This window comes from Bufo gargarizans, chromosome 9 (assembly GCF_014858855.1).
Source record: "Bufo gargarizans isolate SCDJY-AF-19 chromosome 9, ASM1485885v1, whole genome shotgun sequence".
In the NCBI taxonomy this organism is placed as follows: domain Eukaryota; kingdom Metazoa; phylum Chordata; class Amphibia; order Anura; family Bufonidae; genus Bufo; species Bufo gargarizans.
This window is the reverse complement of record NC_058088.1, coordinates 107,440,287-107,461,418: the sequence shown is the minus strand read 5'-3', so window position 1 is coordinate 107,461,418 and position 21,132 is coordinate 107,440,287. Positions and strand designations below refer to the sequence as shown.

General features: G+C 47.1%; 1 protein-coding gene across 1 annotated transcript in view; it reads left to right on the top strand.

Annotated features, from left to right (window-relative positions):
- Positions 1 to 21,132, top strand: part of LOC122919565 (wiskott-Aldrich syndrome protein family member 3-like) — a 60,796-nt gene that overhangs the window by 12,413 nt on the left and 27,251 nt on the right. The window contains exon 2 of the mRNA XM_044268655.1: positions 5,538 to 5,672. Coding sequence (XP_044124590.1) covers positions 5,538 to 5,672 — 135 coding nt within the window. The remainder of the gene's footprint in view (positions 1 to 5,537; positions 5,673 to 21,132) is intronic.

Genomic DNA, 21,132 nt, shown 5'->3' with positions numbered 1-21,132 from the left:
GCAGTGGTGGCTGACGTGAAGCCTCATTCTCTGCTATGACATGCAGACTAATTCTCTGCTGACATGAAGCCAGATTGTCTGTTACGGGACCTCTCTCCTCTGCCTGGGTGCTGGGCCTAAATTTATGACAATGGACTGTTGCAGTGGTGGCTGACGTGAAGCCTGATTCTCTGCTATGACATGCAGACTGATTCTCTGCTGACATGAAGCCAGATCCTCTGTTACGGGACCTCTCTCCTCTGCCTGTGTGTGTGCTGGGCCTAAATATATGCCAATGGACTGTTGCAGTGGTGGCTGACGTGAAGCCTCATTCTCTGCTATGACATGCAGACTGATTCTCTGCTGACATGAAGCCAGATTCTCTGTTACGGGACCTCTCTCCTCTGCCTGTGTGTGTGCTGGGCCTAAATATATGCCAATGGACTGTTGCAGTGGTGGCTGACGTGAAGCCTCATTCTCTGCTATGACATGCAGACTAATTCTCTGCTGACATGAAGACAGATTCTCTGTTACGGGACCTCCCTCCTCTGCCTGGGTGCTGGGCCTAAATATATGCCAATGGACTGTTGCAGTGGTGGCTGACGTGAAGCCTCATTCTCTGCTATGACATGCAGACTAATTCTCTGCTGACATGAAGACAGATTCTCTGTTACGGGACCTCCCTCCTCTGCCTGGGTGCTGGGCCTAAATATATGCCAATGGACTGTTGCAGTGGTGGCTGACGTGAAGCCTCATTCTCTGCTATGACATGCAGACTGATTCTCTGCTGACATGAAGACAGATTCTCTGTTACGGGACCTCTCTCCTCTGCCTGTGTGTGTGCTGGGCCTAAATATATGCCAATGGACTGTTGCAGTGGTGGCTGACGTGAAGCCTCATTCTCTGCTATGACATGCAGACTGATTCTCTGCTGACATGAAGCCAGATTCTCTGTTACGGGACCTCTCTCCTCTGCCTGTGTGTGTGCTGTGCCTAAATATATGCCAATGGACTGTTGCAGTGGTGGCTGACGTGAAGCCTCATTCTCTGCTATGACATGCAGACTGATTCTCTGCTGACATGAAGCCAGATTCTCTGTTACGGGACCTCTCTCCTCTGCCTGTGTGTGTGCTGGGCCTAAATATATGCCAATGGACTGTTGCAGTGGTGGCTGACGTGAAGCCTCATTCTCTGCTATGACATGCAGACTAATTCTCTGCTGACATGAAGACAGATTCTCTGTTACGGGACCTCCCTCCTCTGCCTGGGTGCTGGGCCTAAATATATGCCAATGGACTGTTGCAGTGGTGGCTGACGTGAAGCCTCATTCTCTGCTATGACATGCAGACTAATTCTCTGCTGACATGAAGACAGATTCTCTGTTACGGGACCTCTCTCCTCTGCCTGGGTGCCGGGGCCTAAATATCTGAGAATGGACTGTTCCAGTGGTGGGTGACGGGAAGCCAGATTCTCTGCTATGGAACCTCTCTCCAATTGATTTTGGTTAATTTTTATTTATTTAATTTTTATTTTATTCATTTCCCTATCCACATTTGTTTGCAGGGGATTTACCTACATGTTGCTGCCTTTTGCAGCCCTCTAGCTCTTTCCTGGGCTGTTTTACAGCCTTTTTAGTGCCGAAAAGTTCGGGTCCCCATTGACTTCAATGGGGTTCGGGTTCGGGACGAAGTTCGGATCGGGTTCGGATCCCGAACCCGAACATTTCCGGGATGTTCGGCCGAACTTCTCGAACCCGAACATCCAGGTGTTCGCTCAACTCTATTCATAAGATGATATGAAAACAGAGGGATGACATCTAGTCCTCTATGAGTGATTTCACTCCTGGAGCGAACAAGGGTTTGACAGGTGTCTTAGTTCATCTATCCTGCAATTCTGGATTGCCACTCTGCCTCCCTTGGCATAAAATATTCTCAAGATCATCTATTGAAGATATTTTATAATGCAGTCTCTAAACTCATGCCCAAAGTACTCCATCCTATCTCCTCCTGGGATCTTCTGTTGATCCTATTAAGGTTGTATGAGGGCTGTATTGCACCAATAGATTGTCTGACCAATTTCTGTCCAATCAGACCAATAGCTGGTGTGTATAACAAAAAAATCAGTGTTTGCAAATAGCCATCTGACAAATTATAGTTCAGAAAATCTGTCAGATAATCTGTTGGTGTAAATGCACCCTAAGTCTCCCTTTGAGAATCTTCAGGAATCCTCTCTTGATTTTCTCTTGGAAGGTTTCCTTCCTGTTGGTAATAACTTCTACCAAACCAGTTAGTGAACTTCCAGCACTTAGGTCATCAGAGCAAGGTACTTCTGAAGTTCAGTCTTGTTTAAGAGTATTCTGTACAGAAGGACATTCAGTGGTCTTCCCTGGTCGTGTCAAGGTCCTCCATGTTCCACTGGGTGGAGAATCTTTTCAAGGCCTCTAAGCCTCCATTTCTCCAGACAGTTGATTCTGGACTTATTTTTTCCTATGGAGTAAAAAAAGTTGCAAATTACAGCACATTTTATATTTTAGACTTAATTTGTGGCTTTTTGGGGGTCATCTATTAGAAATACACCTAAATTAGGCATGTTTCTGGCACAGATTTATACGCAAATGTGCTTTGCGTTGCAAGTTTGCGACTTTTCCCCGCTCATGCCCATGCAGAGGCTACCTCTCCTCTCCGTGCCTGCTGCCCCCCTAATCTAACATATGAATGCATATCTTGCTTTGTTCTTAAAAACTATACCTTCTACATGTGCGCCACTGACTGTGTCCCAGCAACTAGTTAGTTAGTGAGCATCAGGAAGGTAGAGGTACCCATTGGCACTAAAAGTAAGTGTTACACACAGGGACACATGTAGGCTGTATAGGTTTTCAGTTCAAAGCAAGATATACACAGTCGAGTCCCATTATTAAGACCACTTCCTACTTTCAACATCGGCAGCTCATGAAGAAAGTCACGTGTGTAGAGCTGGCTTGGTGGATATATAAGGTGTGGATAGGCTGTCTGCACACACATCCTTTGTTGCTGTCATGGGTAAAAAGTAGGGATCAACCGATTATCGGTTTTACTGATATTATCGGCCGATATTCAGGTTTTTGAACGTTATTGGTATCGGCATCTATTTTTCCGATAAATACCGATAACGTATTGGGAACATGGATCGCTCTGCTGACAGCGCTCAGGGGAGAAGGAAGCAGTGTCTCCCTCCCCCTGTGCTGCTGCTGCCGCTGCCACCAATGAGAGGAGTGAGGACAAGAGGACGTGAGGGGCTGTGGCCACTGCGCCACCAATGAAGATAACTCTCTCATTAATTCATATACAGGAGGAGGGAGCTGGCTGCAGAATCACATAGCCGGCTCCCCACCTCTATGAGGCTCTGAGCGGTAGCTGCGATCTGCGACAGTTAACCCCTCAGATACTGCGCCCCCCCACCCCAGTATTAGACATTGGTGGCGCAGTGCACCCCCAACCCCAGTATTAGACATCGGTGGTGCAGTGCCCCCCCCCACCCCAGTATTAAAGACATTGGTGGCGCAGTGCGCCCCCCCCCCCCCACCCAAGCCCCCAGTATTAATCATTCGTGACAGTGGCCACAGGGTCCCCCTCCCCAACCCAAGTAATTTTATTGGTGGTGCAGTGGCAGTTCTGATCAGAGCCCCAGCAGTGTAAGCCTGGGGCTCCGATCGGTTACCATGGCAGCCAGGATGCTACTGAAGCCCTGGCTGCCATGGTAAGCTCCATGCTGCTGTGTGCACAAAGCACAGAGCAGCAGGGACAGTGTGAGGTACTATTTACCCTGATAGAGCTCTATCAGGGTGAATAGGACAAGGGTTCTAGTACCTAAGGGGGCTAATAGAAAAAAAAAAAAAAAGAAAGATTTACAAAAAAAAAAAAAATACTACATTTTCAGCAGATTTGTGTAGGAGTTTTTTTTTCAAAAATTTAAATTCACAGAATATCGGTATAAATTATCGGCTATCGGCCTGAAAGTTCACAGATTATCGGTATCAGTATCGGCTCTAAAAAAATCTATATCGGTCGTTCCCTAGTAAAAAGGGCGATTTATCAGAGTTGCAAAAAGGGATTATTATTGGCTTTTGGGTCAAGGGTGGCAGTATTTTTAGAGGTGTATAAAGAGGGAACAAATGACACCATGGCAAAAAAAAAAGATGTGGAAACTAGGGTGCACCACGTCCCATTGATGAGAGAGGTGAACGTTGGCTATGAAGGTGCACAAGGATGGACTGACACACTACAGGGGAGCATCTCACTGCCAAAATGAACCAGGGGGCTGCCAGACATGTGTCTAAAACAACAGTTCAGGAAACCTTACTGTGTATGGGGCTCCAAAGCAAATGGATTATCACTGCATCTCTGCTAACGAAGTTGCATAATCATCAAAGGCTTACATTTTATTGGTTTTGTAATTGGACCTCCGCTGATTGGCAAAGGGTTAACTTCTCTGATGAGTTTTCTGCTACATCAAACGGATAGACGTTGGCATGTCAGGTGAAAAACATCAGAAAACAAACACCCTGCAACCATTGCTGGAAGAACACAAGTTGCTGGTGGCAGCATTATGGTATGGGGAATATTTTCATGGCATTCTCTGGGTCCACTCATCCATGTGGAAGGTATTCTCAACTGATTCATCCTTGCAGATCACGTACACCCATACATGCTGATTGTCTTCCTGCAAGACAATGCAACATGTCACATGGCGAGAAATGTCCTACATTGTTTGGAAGAGAAGTACCAAGACATCCAAGTACTACCCTAGCCCCTTAATTCCCCTACCTGAACCCAGTGGAGCATCTGTGGGACCACCTTGATCATCGTGTTCACTCCGTAGATCCTCTGCCACGCACCCTCCAGCAGCCATGATATGCAGTGCAGTCAGCATGGCTCTAGATTCCTGTGACAACCTACCAGGAACTTACCTAGTCACTCCCAGCCGGTCTAGCTGCTGTCTGTGTTACTCTGGATATTAGATGGTGGTCATATTAATGTGACTCGACTGTGTATATGTTAGATGTAGGGAGGCAGCAGGCAAGGAGGGAAGATGCAGGCTGAGACGTCTGCCTCTGCATCTTACAGTTATCTGTATTCAGCGTACAGTATGGGATTTCTTTGGTAACGCTCAGAGAGTTGCTAAAGGGAACATTTTAGAGTCTGCTTTTTAATAAATGTTTGCAAAATTCCCTAATAAGTTACAGTATTTTACAAAAGTTCATGAAATCACTTTTCCCACACGTTTAAAAAATGTATTGACAATTATATTTTCAGAATTATATTCCAAACTGCTGCTAACTCATAGATGCCCACATACTGTACTTTGGATGAGTATTAGAACTGCTGCCGTTATATTTCCGATGTGTGATTCATAGTTGAAAAATGAGCCCAGTAGAGATTAACTATGATTATTTATGATGAATTTATTAATTGTTCAATTAATTCATTAATTGTTGTAATTCAATTTCATAGTTTGCTGCACCGTTGTCACTTCTGGTAATTGAATGAGTAATTTATGTATTTGCATTGCCCATGATGTAGGCCGACATGCAGAGGACATCTTTGGAGAGCTGTTTAATGAAGCAAACAGCTTCTACATGAGGATGAATTCACTGCAGGAGAGGGTGGACTTGCTTGTCATCAAAGTAACTCAGTTAGACTCCACTGTGGAAGAAGGTAATCAATTCACGTGCTATCCCTGCCATTATTATTATGTAGTAATTATATGACCAGTGATTCATGTAAAAGTAATTTTTACACGTATCTGTAACTTTCCTTTCACCATTCAGCAATGTTCATTGTGTTATCGGAGGGTTTCAGATTCAGATCATCCCTCGATTACAAAAATCCAAGACCATTTAAGGACTTGGTTGTCAGTGATACAATTACCTTAATAGTACTCTTCATAGGGGTATAGTGCGAGTAATATAATACAGTGAAAGTGCAGAGGCACAGCACTTCCGACAGGCGGTCCGCACAAGTGACCCCCCATATCATAGACGGTTACTGCTGGTGGTGGCTCCAAAATGAAAGTGCATCAACAGCGTTTAACCCTTCATCAGCCATGTCCAAGTAGGTAAGCAATTAATTGTATTCTGTGCTGAAATCCACATGAAATCTGTGTGAAACCCATTGTTTACACGGCTATGTTTTTTCCACTTGGACGTGAAGTCCACAACAAGAAGAGGAAACTGCAACAGGTTAAAGGCTACTTTCACACTGGCGTTTCTGGGTCCGCTTTGAGATCCGTTTCAGGGCTCTCACAAGCGGCCCAAAACGAATCAGTTCAGCCCCAATGCATTCTGAATGGATAAGGATCCGCTCAGAATGCATCAGTTTGGCTGCTATGGTCTACGTTCCGCTTTTGAGACGGACACCAAAATGCAGCTTGCAGCGTTTTGGTGTCCACCTGAGGATGCAAAGCCAAATGGATCCGTCCTGACTTACAATGTAAGTCAATGTGGACGGATCAGTTTTCGCTGACACAATATGGTGCAATTGAAAACGGATCCATCCTCCATTGACTTTCAATGAAATGTGTGAACATACCCCAATACCTAGCTGCTATCTACAGAACCCTATCATCGTGCCTCAGTATTGGTTGCAAATAGTAGTGCATAGAGCGGACTGTTGGCACATATTACCGACACAGTGGGTTAAATCAATGGAGTAATGTCAGAAGTTTATTACGTTATTAACACAAAATAACAAAATGTTGTGTTAGTTATTCTTTATTAAAGAGGTTTCTGTGAGTTTGATAATGATAGTATATCCATCATCTGATTGGAGTGTCTCCAACTTCCGGCACCCCTTCCAGTCAGCTGTTTGATGAGACTGCAGTGCTCCAGTGAGCGTCACGGCCTCTTCCTAGGACAATGGCGTCACGTTCATTAGTCACATGGCATATTTACAGCTCAGAACCATTCAGGTGGGCTGCATTACTAAGCACAGCCACTATACAATGTATGTTGCTTAGATCCACAGCCTCTTCAAACAGCTCATTGATGGGTGGACCCCCACCATCCAGATATTGATGAACTCCTGAAAAACCCATTAATCTACTACCAGCAATATCAGATTGGCAGGGGCCCGACGTCTCACACTCAGCACTGGGAGTCTGCTCCAGAACTACAGTACACAGCTCAGTCCGTTGTGTAGTGGATGGGGCTGGTAACTGCAGTGTTGCTCCCATTCAGAGGAATCAGCGCTGCAGTTACCAGCTCCATCCACTACACAATGGAGAGAGCTGTGTAGTCCCAGCACCAGAGCTATATAGAAACATAGAATGTGTCGGCAGATAAGAACCATTTGGCCCATCTAGTCTACCCAATATACTGAATACTATGAATAGCCCTTGGCCCTATCTTATATGAAGGATGGCCTTATGCCTATCCCATGCATGCTTAAACTCCTCCACTGTATTTGCAGCTACCACTTCTGCAGGAAGGCTATTCCATGCATCCACTACTTATCGCCTTTTTTCACTGACTGAGCTAATTTCTCTTCTGCCTGTGCTTTAGAAGCTCTTATAACTTGTTTGGCCTCTCTCTGCCTAATCTTATAAATTTGCCTGTCATCCTCATTTTTTTTATTTTTATTCCTAAATGCTATCTTTTTGTTTTTAATGATTTTGGCCACTTCTGCTGAGTACCACAGCAGTCTCTTCCTTTTTTTGCTTTTGTTACATGGTAACAGCTGATTGTTCAGAGTGGGGGGATAGATGCCCGCCGGTCTAATATTGATGGAGTATCCTTAAGACAGACCATCCTGTACAACCCCTTAAAGTTGTCTTAATTCTGTATCATGTGTGATTTGTGTGCAGATTTTTCATGTGTATCTGACAAATTTAGTGGTTTTATAGTAATATTATTATGCAGTATGTTTTTTTATCATAACTTTGGAGTCTTCATTTGCCTCTGAAATTAAACAGTATTTTTTGTATTAGTCAAATGAAATGAATTCTGGCACGCCTCTAAGAGACGATTGCTAAAATTTCTTAAGTAAACTAAATTACCCATGTATCTTCAAAGCCTGGCAGTAATTGATCAGATGAGAAGTTCAATTAACTGAGGCACTTCTGCCCTTTTGGCTCAGAATCGGTGGTGAGACCCAGGCATTTGTTTCTGGCATGCTCCATTTCCCTGCTATGGGTCCTGTTCATTTATTAATCAGACTATGTGTTCATTAATTGGAAGATGAGTAAACTGCTATAATGTAATCCCACTTCTTGAGGAGAGACCAAAATTAGCAAGGTTGTGTCATCGGCACATTACAGATCATAAAACCTTCTCTAGATAAATCCCTGTTTGATTCTCATTAGACACTGCAGAACAAGAATGTCAGGGCGCTGTAAGATACCCATCGCATCATTGCTCCACAATTGGTTGTCTTTATGTGTTATACTGTACATCTTTTCAGACTGTTTGATTCACTTTATTGGACTGATGTAGGAATACCTAAATGTAATCCATCCCAAACAATTGTCCAAAATGTTAGAGATGGTGGCAATGTGTATAATACCACCCGGGAGCATTTGATTCTAGGAAAAAGGAAAGAAATGCTAAAAGGAATGTCACTAGGATAATTAGTATCAAACCAGGAACCATGCCTGGTAGAGCTTCCTCAGTAAAATCGATGGATACCTTTCTCCCTTCTCCTATCTGTTGCACCAGTTCAGAGAAAAACAGCTATTAGTAGATATGGTAATCAGATCTAAAGTGCACTGAGGTCGGGACGTTTTTCTATAGAAACGCCACAACAGATGGAGGGGAGAAAGGTATGCTAATACTGTGTAATAGTAAGACAGTATCAGATCGGTGGGGGTCCAACTCCCAGGACCCCCGCCCATCAGCTGTTTTAGCATTGCATCCGCACACCGTCTAGCTTGTATCAGCAGACGGTGTAATTGTCACTTGAATGGGACGAGCAGTTGTAGTTACACTGCATCACCGCCAGGGGGCGGATTAAGTGCATCATAGGCCTGGGGCTGTTTCCCTAACTTGGGCTCTTTTCCTCTATTTATCAATGACCCGATCCGACCCCCATTCTGTGTTCTGCCCCATAGTTAATTCTATTTATAGTAAATATTTAAGAAGAAATATACAACATTAAATTCTTTCCAAAGTTCAACCCTTTATTCACGTTTTTAAATGGTCATTCAAATAATATATTAAATAAATAAACATTTATTAGAGGGGAAGATTTATTAAAACTGGAGATAATGGAAAACAATTGAATTCCACCTTTCATTTCCCAAAGGAGATCTGAAAAATGAATGGTGGAATCTAATTGGTTGCTAGTGACAACTAAGTCAATTTTCCGTAGAACCAGTTTTGAAACTTCTCCTCACACATACCCAGCCCAGCGAGGGTTTGAACATCAAAATGGTGGATTATTAATCCCTGTATCATTCAGGGATTAATAATTCCCCATTTTGATGTTCAAAAACATGGTGTGCTGGCCTGGGCATCTGTGAGGAGCTTTGGCCGCAGTGCTCATCCTGGCTGCTGGCAAGATGGAGGTTGCTGGCTGCTGATGCCGCTCCCGCACTGCACACAGACCCAGACCACGGTCTGATGAAGCTGGCTGGCGCTGAGAAGGAGGGGCGGGCATTAGTGAGGTCACAGATGGGGTGGGCATGTCGGCGGCTGGCGAGGATAATCAGCTTCGCCTTCTGTGCTGGAGGAGGTGCAATGAATCATGTGCCCCGCTTCGAGACCACACTCTTCTCACTCTTGTTCATGTTCTCACTCTTCCTTACTCCTGGCTTCCACCACTGACGGGGACAGGGCCCTGCTGTTACTGCAGCAGGCAGCGCATCAGCGTATTGCCAACTGCAGAGCGCAGACATATTACTTCATGTGGGCTGTGTTGTTGAATTTTGTGGCACAAATGGGGCGTTAGGGATGGAGAATTGGTGATGGGCCCTTCACTCACCCTGGGCCCGGTGCTGCCAACCCAAACGCCCCTATTATAATCCGCCACTGATCACCGCAACAAGGGATACCACGTGCAATGAAGACAACGCCATGGCCTATTCAAACGGCTGATCAGTGGGGGTCCAGCTTCCTTAATTAAAGGAGGAGGAGGGACGGGGGAGGTAATAAACTGCTGCGCCGTCTGACTCTGAGACGAGTGAGCGCTGAGTTCAGCGAACGGCACCAGCGGCAGCGGAGCAGCCTCCTCCGTCCTGACTCCTGAGTCACCCACACTTGTCTTGTGTGCTGCGCCGTCTGACTGAGACGAGTGAGCGCTGAGCTCAGCGAACGGCACCAGCGGCAGCAGAGCAGCCTCCTCCTCCGTCCTGACTCCTGAGTCACTCACGTTTGTCTTGTGTGCTGCGCCGTCAGCCCGAGCCCCAGAGTCAGTGAGACTGAAAAGCAGCCAGCCCAGCATAGCAGGTACCTGGCCTAGCCCACAGCCAGACCCAGTGCAAGAGTGATGATTAGCCTGCCTCAAAATAAAGGCAGGCAAAAACCATATCTTTAAGGAAGACAGCCAGCAAGATTTGGGGTTAATGTGACTCATTAACCCCAATCTTGCCACTACCCATGTTTTAAACATGATGGGGGTCACTTATTTTTAATGTCAGGCTGGGCGCATGCTTTTGGAGTCTTTGGCATGGACCCCATGTGCCTCACATTAATAGTAAGTGACCCCCAAAGTACCATCTAAGGCTACTTTCACACTTGCGTTTGAACGGATCCGATCATATTAATGCAGACGGAGGCTCCGTTCAGTACGGATCCGTCTGCATTAATAACTTAGAAAAATTTCTAAGTCTGAAAGTAGCTTGAGCGGATCCGTTCAGACTTTCAATGTAAAGTCAATGGGGGACGGATCCGCTTGAAGATTGAGCCATATGGTGTCATCTTCAAGCGGATCCGTTCCCATTGACTTCCATTATAAGTCTGGACGGATCCGCACGGCCAGGTGGACAGCTGAACGCTGCAAGCAGCGTTCAGCTGTCCGCCTGGCCGTGCGGAGGCGAGCGGAGCGGAGGCTGAACGCCGCCAGACTGATGCAGTCTGAGCGGATCCGCATCCATTCAGACTGCATCAGGGCTGGACGGAGGCGTTCTGCTCCGCTCGTGAGCTCCTTCAAACTAAGACTACTTTCACACTTGTGTCTGAGGCGGATCCGCTCATATAATGCAGACGGTGGCTCCGTTCAGAATGGATCCGTCTGCATTATATTGTTAACAAAAATTCTAAGTGTGAAAGTAGCTTCAGGCGGATCCGTCCAGACTTTTACATTGAAAGTCAATGGGGGACGGATCCGTTTGAAGATTGAGCCATATTGTGTCACCTTCAAACGGATCCGTCCCCATTGACTTCCATTGTAAACATTGTAAGTCTGGACGGATCCCCACGCCTCCGCACGGCCAGGCGGACACCCGAACGCTGCAAGGAGCGTTCAGGTGTCCGCCTGCTGAGCGGAGCGGAGGCCAAACGCCGCCAGACTGATGCATTCTGAGCGGATCCGCATCCACTCAGAATGCATTAGGGCTGGACGGATGCGTTCGGGGCCACTTGTGAGAGCCTTCAAACGGACACCCGAACGCTAGTGTGAAAGTAGCCTAAGGGGGGAAATAGTTATTAAATAAAAAGTGTAAAAAAAAACCCCACCAAAATATGAAGTATAAATGACCCCCTTTTCCCAATTTCACATATATAAAATATATAAATAATAAACATATTACATATCGCCACGTCAGAAAAGTCCAAACTATTAAAATATAAAAAAAATCTAGGTGGTGAACGCCGGAACAGAAAAAAATTAATAAAAACTGCGCAATTCGCCATTTTTAAACATGTGGAATGCACGTGGCTTTTTTGGTTTATTTTTTTTCGCGTGGTATCGAATGGTATCGAGTATCGCAATACTTTTTCATGGTATCGAAACCGAATCAAAAATTTGGTATCACAACAACTCTAGGATAGACATCACACTTCTGTACCACAGGAGACCGGTACCACAGGTCAGAGAATAAACATTTTTGTGGGAGTGCTTCTTTAAGCAAATCTTCAGATTTGAACCATAGAACCAGTCTTAAACTGAACCCATCACATTGTACATGCAGGTCAATCGGCCAGCTGCATGTCATAGAGCAGGAGATGCTGAGCAGTTTGATATATAGTTTTAAAGCAAAAGCTAACTTGTAACTTATTGATTGACATCCCTGCATTCTTTGGGCTTAGGGGTCCAGTGGGCGTTCCTATCAGTAATAGGACTGCCCACTGGACTCCCAAGCCCAAAGAGAGCAGTGATTTTGATCAATAAGTCACTAAATTATACTGAATAATTTCCCACAAAACTGTATACCAATCTGCTCAGCCAATCCTGCCCTATAACATGCTGCCTGCAGATTGGATAACATTTTCATAGTGTCAGGTTTCCTTTAAATATTGCATCAACATCCACAATGAAATTAACATGTTTTTGCACTGCAATGAATTAAATCTCTCGGGAAAATCCACGGCATTCCCACAAAAGATAGGGCATGCTGCAGATTTGCTGCATGCCTATAATTATGCCCACTTGTTAACATTCCACTGTATTTTGTTGTGGAAGTACGCAGTGTGTGAACCTGCTCCAAAAACATGGCCTATTGAGATTCTTGGAGGACTTGGTTTGGAAACACTGCTCTGAACGAGTAGAAGTTGAGCAAAACTGAGCATTATTGCACGAGAGACATGCATTTATGTAACATTGTTTTATATTAAAGGATAACTGTCATATTTTCATAAAAAAATACATTTTAGCATATGCATTATAAAGTCACAGAATGAACATAATCCTGTTCGAGGGAGTATAGTAGAATCAGGTCAATTTATAAACAAACGTCACAGGATAACTAGAGTTGAGCGAACACCTGGATGTTCGGGTTCGAGAAGTTCGGCCGAACATCCCGGAAATGTTCGGGTTCGGGATCCGAACCCGATCCGAACTTCGTCCCGAACCCGAACCCCATTGAAGTCAATGGGGACCCGAACTTTTCGGCACTAAAAAGGCTGTAAAACAGCCCAGGAAAGAGCTAGAGGGCTGCAAAAGGCAGCAACATGTAGGTAAATCCCCTGCAAACAAATGTGGATAGGGAAATGAATTAAAATAAAAATTAAATAAATAAAAATTAACCAAAATCAATTGGAGAGAGGTTCCATAGCAGAGAATCTGGCTTCCCGTCACCCACCACTGGAACAATTCTAGTAAGAAGCAGGGCGGCAATACCAGAGGGTTAGACGGATCGTTAGTGATAGGGATATGTGTCAAACAAGATTAGACGATATGACCAATAAATTTAGAGAGCGAGGCTACCCCCCTGATCTATTGAAAATACAGCGTAATAAAGCTGAGATTACACCACCAGATAGAACTAAGAAAGAAACAAGGATCCCCTTAGTGATTAAATACCATCCCTGGTCCCAGCGCCTTAGGACTATTGTTAATCAACATTGGCACATATTATCTAAGTCCTATCCACGGATAGGAGAGTTCCAGAGGCCACCCATGATATGCTATAAACGGGCAGAAAATATTAGGGATAAAATAGTCCGGGCGGATGTGGGAAGTAATAAAATAGAAAGAGGACAGAGTACTTTATCTACACCTAGACGGGGCACTTTTCCTTGTTTAAACTGTGTCAATTGTTCCAGCGTTATAAAGGGTTCATGTTTCTCCCACCCTCACTCAGGTGAAAATATTCCAATAAGGGGCACGTTCACTTGTGATAGTAGATTTGTGGTTTACATTCTTAAATGTCCATGTGGATTACTATATGTGGGGGAAACCTCAATGAGAATGAAGGACAGACTAAGTAAACACAAATCTACTATCCGTAAACAGAATTTATTACTCCCAATACCCCTTCATTTTTATGATAAAAAACACAACATCTCGCAGTTGAGGTATCAGATTATTGAAGGTGTATCATTACCCCGTCGAGGGGGTGACAGAAATAAATTGTTATTGAAAAGGGAGGCTTACTGGATCCATCGTCTTCAGACAATGGAGCCCAGGGGCCTCACTCGTGAGTACAATGTGTCCTGCTTCCTATAAGGCATTCGGCCTTATGCAATCTGATAAATATATTTCTTTTTTTCTTCAGCGTGATTAATCACTGCAAGAATGGACTATGTGACTGAAAATCTTCGCCAGTATAGAGTGGATATGTTTTTTGCGAATTTTCAATTGCGAATTTTCAGTTGCGAATTTTTAGTTGCGAATTTTCAATTGCGAATTTTCAATTTTCAATTGCGAATTTTCAGTTGCGAATTTTCAATTGCGAATTTTTCAATGCGAATTTTTCATTGCGATTATTTGATATGCGAATTTTATTTAATGAGGGAGGCGGAGCTTCTTTGATGATGTCAGTTCCTTTGTGTTTCATTTATGTATAAATAGCTGGAGTGTAAGATGTTTTATGCAGTCTGATGAAAGCACATCTGTGCTGAAACGCGTCACTATGCCATTTTGAATATGTGACTGAATAAATCTACATTGTGATCTACATCAGCGAAGTGCCGGTCCTTTCCTTTGAAACCACCACTGGAACAGTCCATTCTCAGATATTTAGGCCCCGGCACCCAGGCAGAGGAGAGAGGTCCCGTAACAGAGAATCTGTCTTCATGTCAGCAGAGAATTAGTCTGCATGTCATAGCAGAGAATGAGGCTTCACGTCAGCCACCACTGCAACAGTCCATTGGCATATATTTAGGCCCAGCACCCAGGCAGAGGAGGGAGGTCCCGTAACAGAGAATCTGTCTTCATGTCAGCAGAGAATTAGTCTGCATGTCATAGCAGAGAATGAGGCTTCACGTCAGCCACCACTGCAACAGTCCATTGGCATATATTTAGGCCCAGCACACACACAGGCAGAGGAGAGAGGTCCCGTAACAGAGAATCTGGCTTCATGTCAGCAGAGAATCAGTCTGCATGTCATAGCAGAGAATGAGGCTTCACGTCAGCCACCACTGCAACAGTCCATTGGCATATATTTAGGCCCAGCACACACACAGGCAGAGGAGAGAGGTCCCGTAACAGAGGATCTGGCTTCATGTCAGCAGAGAATCAGTCTGCATGTCATAGCAGAGAATCAGGCTTCACGTCAGCCACCACTGCAACAGTCCATTGTCATAAATTTAGGCCCAGCACCCAGGCAGAGGAGAGAGGTCCCGTAACAGACAATCTGGCTTCATGTCAGCAGAGAATCAGTCTGCATGTCATAGCAGAGAATGAGGCTTCACGTCAGCCACCACTGCAACAGTCCATTGGCATATATTTAGGCCCAGCACACACACAGGCAGAGGAGAGAGGTCCCGTAACAGAGAATCTGGCTTCATGTCAGCAGAGAATCAGTCTGCATGTCATAGCAGAGAATGAGGCTTCACGTCAGCCACCACTGCAACAGTCCATTGGCATATATTTAGGCCCAGCACACACACAGGCAGAGGAGAGAGGTCCCGTAACAGACAATCTGGCTTCATGTCAGCAGAGAATCAGTCTGCATGTCATAGCAGAGAATGAGGCTTCACGTCACCCACCACTGCAACAGTCCATTGGCATATATTTAGGCCTAGCACACAGGCAGAGCAGAGAGGTCCCGTAACAGACAATCTGGCTTCATGACAGCAGAGAATCAGTCTGCATGTCATAGCAGAGAATGAGGCTTCACGTCAGCCACCACTGCAACAGTCCATTGGCATATATTTAGGCCTAGCACACAGGCAGAGGAGAGAGGTCCCGTAACAGACAATCTGGCTTCATGTCAGCAGAGAATTAGTCTGCATGTCATAGCAGAGAATGAGGCTTCACGTCAGCCACCACTGCAACAGTCCATTGGCATATATTTAGGCCCAGCACCCAGGCAGAGGAGGGAGGTCCCGTAACAGAGAATCTGTCTTCATGTCAGCAGAGAATTAGTCTGCATGTCATAGCAGAGAATGAGGCTTCACGTCAGCCACCACTGCAACAGTCCATTGGCATATATTTAGGCCCAGCACACACACAGGCAGAGGAGAGAGGTCCCGTAACAGAGAATCTGGCTTCATGTCAGCAGAGAATCAGTCTGCATGTCATAGCAGAGAATGAGGCTTCACGTCACCCACCACTGCAACAGTCCATTGGCATATATTTAGGCCTAGCACACAGGCAGAGCAGAGAGGTCCCGTAACAGACAATCTGGCTTCATGACAGCAGAGAATCAGTCTGCATGTCATAGCAGAGAATGAGGCTTCACGTCACCCACCACTGCAACAGTCCATTGGCATATATTTAGGCCTAGCACACAGGCAGAGCAGAGAGGTCCCGTAACAGACGATCTGGCTTCATGTCAGCAGAGAATCAGTCTGCATGTCATAGCAGAGAATGAGGCTTCACGTCAGCCACCACTGCAACAGTCCATTGGCATATATTTAGGCCTAGCACACAGGCAGAGGAGAGAGGTCCCGTAACAGACAATCTGGCTTCATGTCAGCAGAGAATTAGTCTGCATGTCATAGCAGAGAATGAGGCTTCACGTCAGCCACCACTGCAACAGTCCATTGGCATATATTTAGGCCCAGCACCCAGGCAGAGGAGGGAGGTCCCGTAACAGAGAATCTGGCTTCATGTCAGCAGAGAATTAGTCTGCATGTCATAGCAGAGAATGAGGCTTCACGTCAGCCACCACTGCAACAGTCCATTGGCATATATTTAGGCCCAGCACACACACAGGCAGAGGAGAGAGGTCCCGTAACAGAGAATCTGGCTTCATGTCAGCAGAGAATCAGTCTGCATGTCATAGCAGAGAATGAGGCTTCACGTCAGCCACCACTGCAACAGTCCATTGGCATATATTTAGGCCTAGCACACAGGCAGAGCAGAGAGGTCCCGTAACAGACGATCTGGCTTCATGTCAGCAGAGAATCAGTCTGCATGTCATAGCAGAGAATGAGGCTTCACGTCAGCCACCACTGCAACAGTCCATTGGCATATATTTAGGCCTAGCACACAGGCAGAGCAGAGAGGTCCCGTAACAGACAATCTGGCTTCATGACAGCAGAGAATCAGTCTGCATGTCATAGCAGAGAATGAGGCTTCACGTCACCCACCACTGCAACAGTCCATTGGCATATATTTAGGCCTAGCACACAGGCAGAGCAGAGAGGTCCCGTAACAGACGATCTGGCTTCATGTCAGCAGAGAATCAGTCTGCATGTCATAGCAGAGAATGAGGCTTCACGTCAGCCACCACTGCAACAGTCCATTGGCATATATTTAGGCCCAGCACACACACAGGCAGAGGAGAGAGGTCCCGTAACAGAGGATCTGGCTTCATGTCAGCAGAGAATCAGTCTGCATGTCATAGCAGAGAATCAGGCTTCACGTCAGCCACCACTGCAACAGTCCATTGTCATAAATTTAGGCCCAGCACCCAGGCAGAGGAGAGAGGTCCCGTAACAGACAATCTGGCTTCATGTCAGCAGAGAATTAGTCTGCATGTCATAGCAGAGAATGAGGCTTCACGTCAGCCACCACTGCAACAGTCCATTGGCATATATTTAGGCCTAGCACACAGGCAGAGGAGAGAGGTCCCGTAACAGACAATCTGGCTTCATGTCAGCAGAGAATCAGTCTGCATGTCATAGCAGAGAATGAGGCTTCACGTCACCCACCACTGCAACAGTCCATTGGCATATATTTAGGCCTAGCACACAGGCAGAGCAGAGAGGTCCCGTAACAGACAATCTGGCTTCATGACAGCAGAGAATCAGTCTGCATGTCATAGCAGAGAATGAGGCTTCACGTCACCCACCACTGCAACAGTCCATTGGCATATATTTAGGCCTAGCACACAGGCAGAGGAGAGGTTCATTCAACTTTGGGTAGCCTCGCAATATAATGGTAAAATGAAAATAAAAATAGGATTGAATGAGGAAGTGCCCTGGAGTCCAATAATATATGGTTATGGGGAGGTAGTTAATGTCTAATCTGGACAAGGGACGGACAGGTCCTGTGGGATCCATGCCTGGTTCATTTTTATGAACGTCAGCTTGTCCACATTGGCTGTAGACAGGCGGCTGCGTTTGTCTGTAATGACGCCCCCTGCCGTGCTGAATACACGTTCAGACAAAACGCTGGCTGCCGGGCAGGCCAGCACCTCCAAGGCATAAAAGGCTAGCTCTGGCCACGTGGACAATTTAGAGACCCAGAAGTTGAATGGGGCCGAACCATCAGTCAGTACGTGGAGGGGTGTGCACACGTACTGTTCCACCATGTTAGTGAAATGTTGCCTCCTGCTAACACGTTGCGTATCAGGTGGTGGTGCAGTTAGCTGTGGCGTGTTGACAAAAGTTTTCCACATCTCTGCCATGCTAACCCTGCCCTCAGAGGAGCTGGCCGTGACACAGCTGCCTTGGCGACCTCTTGCTCCTCCTCTGCCTTGGCCTTGGGCTTCCACTTGTTCCCCTGTGACATTTGGGAATGCTCTCAGTAGCGCGTCTACCAACGTGCGCTTGTACTCGCGCATCTTCCTATCACGCTCCAGTGCAGGAAGTAAGGTGGGCACATTGTCTTTGTAGCGTGGATCCAGCAGGGTGGCAACCCAGTAGTCCGCACAGGTTAAAATGTGGGCAACTCTGCTGTCGTTGCGCAGGCACTGCAGCATGTAGTCGCTCATGTGTGCCAGGCTGCCCAGGGGTAAGGACAAGCTGTCCTCTGTGGGAGGCGTATCGTCATCGTCCTGCCTTTCCCCCCAGCCACGCACCAGTGATGGACCCGAGCTGCGTTGGGTGCCACCCCGCTGTGACCATGCTTCATCCTCATCCTCCTCCACCTCCTCCTCATCCTCGTCCTCCTCGTCCTCCAGTAGTGGGCCCTGGCTGGCCACATTTGTACCTGGCCTCTGCTGTTGCCAAAAACCTCCCTCTGAGTCACTTCGAAGAGACTGGCCTGAAAGTGCTAAAAATGACCCCTCTTCCTCCTCCTCCTCCTCCTGGGCCACCTCCTCTTCCATCATCGCCCTAAGTGTTTTCTCAAGGAGACATAGAAGTGGTATTGTAACGCTGATAACGGTGTCATCGCCACTGGCCATGTTGGTGGAGTACTCGAAACAGCGCAACAGGGCACACAGGTCTCGCATGGAGGCCCAGTCATTGGTGGTGAAGTGGTGCTGTTCTGTAGTGCGACTGACCCGTGCGTGCTGCAGCTGAAACTCCACTATGGCCTGCTGCTGCTCGCACAGTCTGTCCAGCATGTGCAAGGTGGAGTTCCACCTGGTGGGCACGTCGCATATGAGGCGGTGAGCGGGAAGGCCGAAGTTACGCTGTAGCGCAGACAGGCGAGCAGCAGCAGGATGTGAACGCCGGAAGCGCGAACAGACGGCCCGCACTTTATGCAGCAGCTCTGACATGTCGGGGTAGTTGTGAATGAACTTCTGCACCACCAAATTCAGCACATGCGCCAAGCAAGGGATGTGCGTCAAATTGGCTAGTCCCAGAGCTGCAACGAGATTTCGCCCATTATCACACACCACCAGGCCGGGCTTGAGGCTCACCGGCAGCAACCACTCGTCGGTCTGTTGTTCAATACCCCGCCACAACTCCTGTGCGGTGTGGGGCCTGTCCCCCAAACATATGAGTTTCAGAATGGCCTGCTGACGTTTACCCCGGGCTGTGCTGAAGTTGGTGGTGAAGGTGTGTGGCTGACTGGATGAGCAGGTGGAAGAAGAGGAGGAGGAAGCCGAGAAGGAGGAGGTGGCAACAGGAGGCAAAGAATGTTGCCCTGCGATCCTTGGCGGCGGAAGGACGTGCGCCAAACAGCTCTCCGCCTGGGGCCCAGCTGCCACTACATTTACCCAGTGTGCAGTTAGGGAGATATAGCGTCCCTGGCCGTGCTTACTGGTCCACGTATCTGTGGTTAGGTGGACCTTGCTACAGATGGCGTTGCGCAGTGCACACTTGATTTTATGGGATACTTGGTTGTGCAGGGAAGGCACGGCTCTCTTGGAGAAGTAGTGCCGGCTGGGAACAACATACTGTGGGACAGCAAGCGACATGAGCTGTTTGAAGCTGTCTGTGTCCACCAGCCTAAATGACAGCATTTCATAGGCCAGTAGTTTAGAAATGCTGGCATTCAGGGCCAGGGATCGAGGGTGGCTAGGTGGGAATTTACGCTTTCTATCAAATGTTTGTGAGATGGAGAGCTGAACGCTGGCGTGTGACATGGTTGAGACGCTTGGTGACGGAGGTGGTGGTGGTGGTGTTGGTGGTACATCCCCTGTTTGCTGGGCGGCAGGTGCCAACGTTCCTCCAGAGGCGGAGGAAGAGGCCGAGGCGGCAGCAGCAGAATAGGCCGAGGCGGCAGCAGCAGAAGAGGTAGCAGGGGGAGCCTGAGTGACTTCCTTGGTTTTAAGGTGTTTACTCCACTGCAGTTCATGCTTTGCATGCAGGTGCCTGGTCATGCAGGTTGTGCTCAGGTTCAGAACGTTAATGCCTCGCTTCAGGCTCTGATGGCACAGCGTGCAAACCACTCGGGTCTTGTCGTCAGCACATTGTTTGAAGAAGTGCCATGCCAGGGAACTCCTTGAAGCTGCCTTTGGGGTGCTCGGTCCCAGATGGCGGCAGTCAGTAGCAGGCGGAGTCTCTTGGCGGCGGGTGTTCTGCTTTTGCCCACTGCTCCCTCTTTTGCTACGCTGTTGGCTCGGTCTCACCACTGCCTCTTCCTCCGAACTGTGAAAGTCAGTGGCACGACCTTCATTCCATGTGGGGTCTAGGACCTCATCGTCCCCTGCATCGTCTTCCACCCAGTCTTGATCCCTGACCTCCTGTTCAGTCTGCACACTGCAGAAAGACGCAGCAGTTGGCACCTGTGTTTCGTCATCATCAGAGACATGTTGAGGTGGTATTCCCATGTCCTCATCATCAGGAAACATAAGTGGTTGTGCATCAGTGCATTCTATGTCTTTCACCGCTGGGGAAGGGCTAGGTGGATGCCCTTGGGAAACCCTGCCAGCGGAGTCTTCAAACAGCATAAGAGACTGCTGCATAACTTGAGGCTGAGACAGTTTCCCTGGTATGCATGGGGGTGATGTGACAGACTGATGGGGTTGGTTTTCAGGCGCCATCTGTGCGCTTTCTGCAGAAGACTGGGTGGGAGA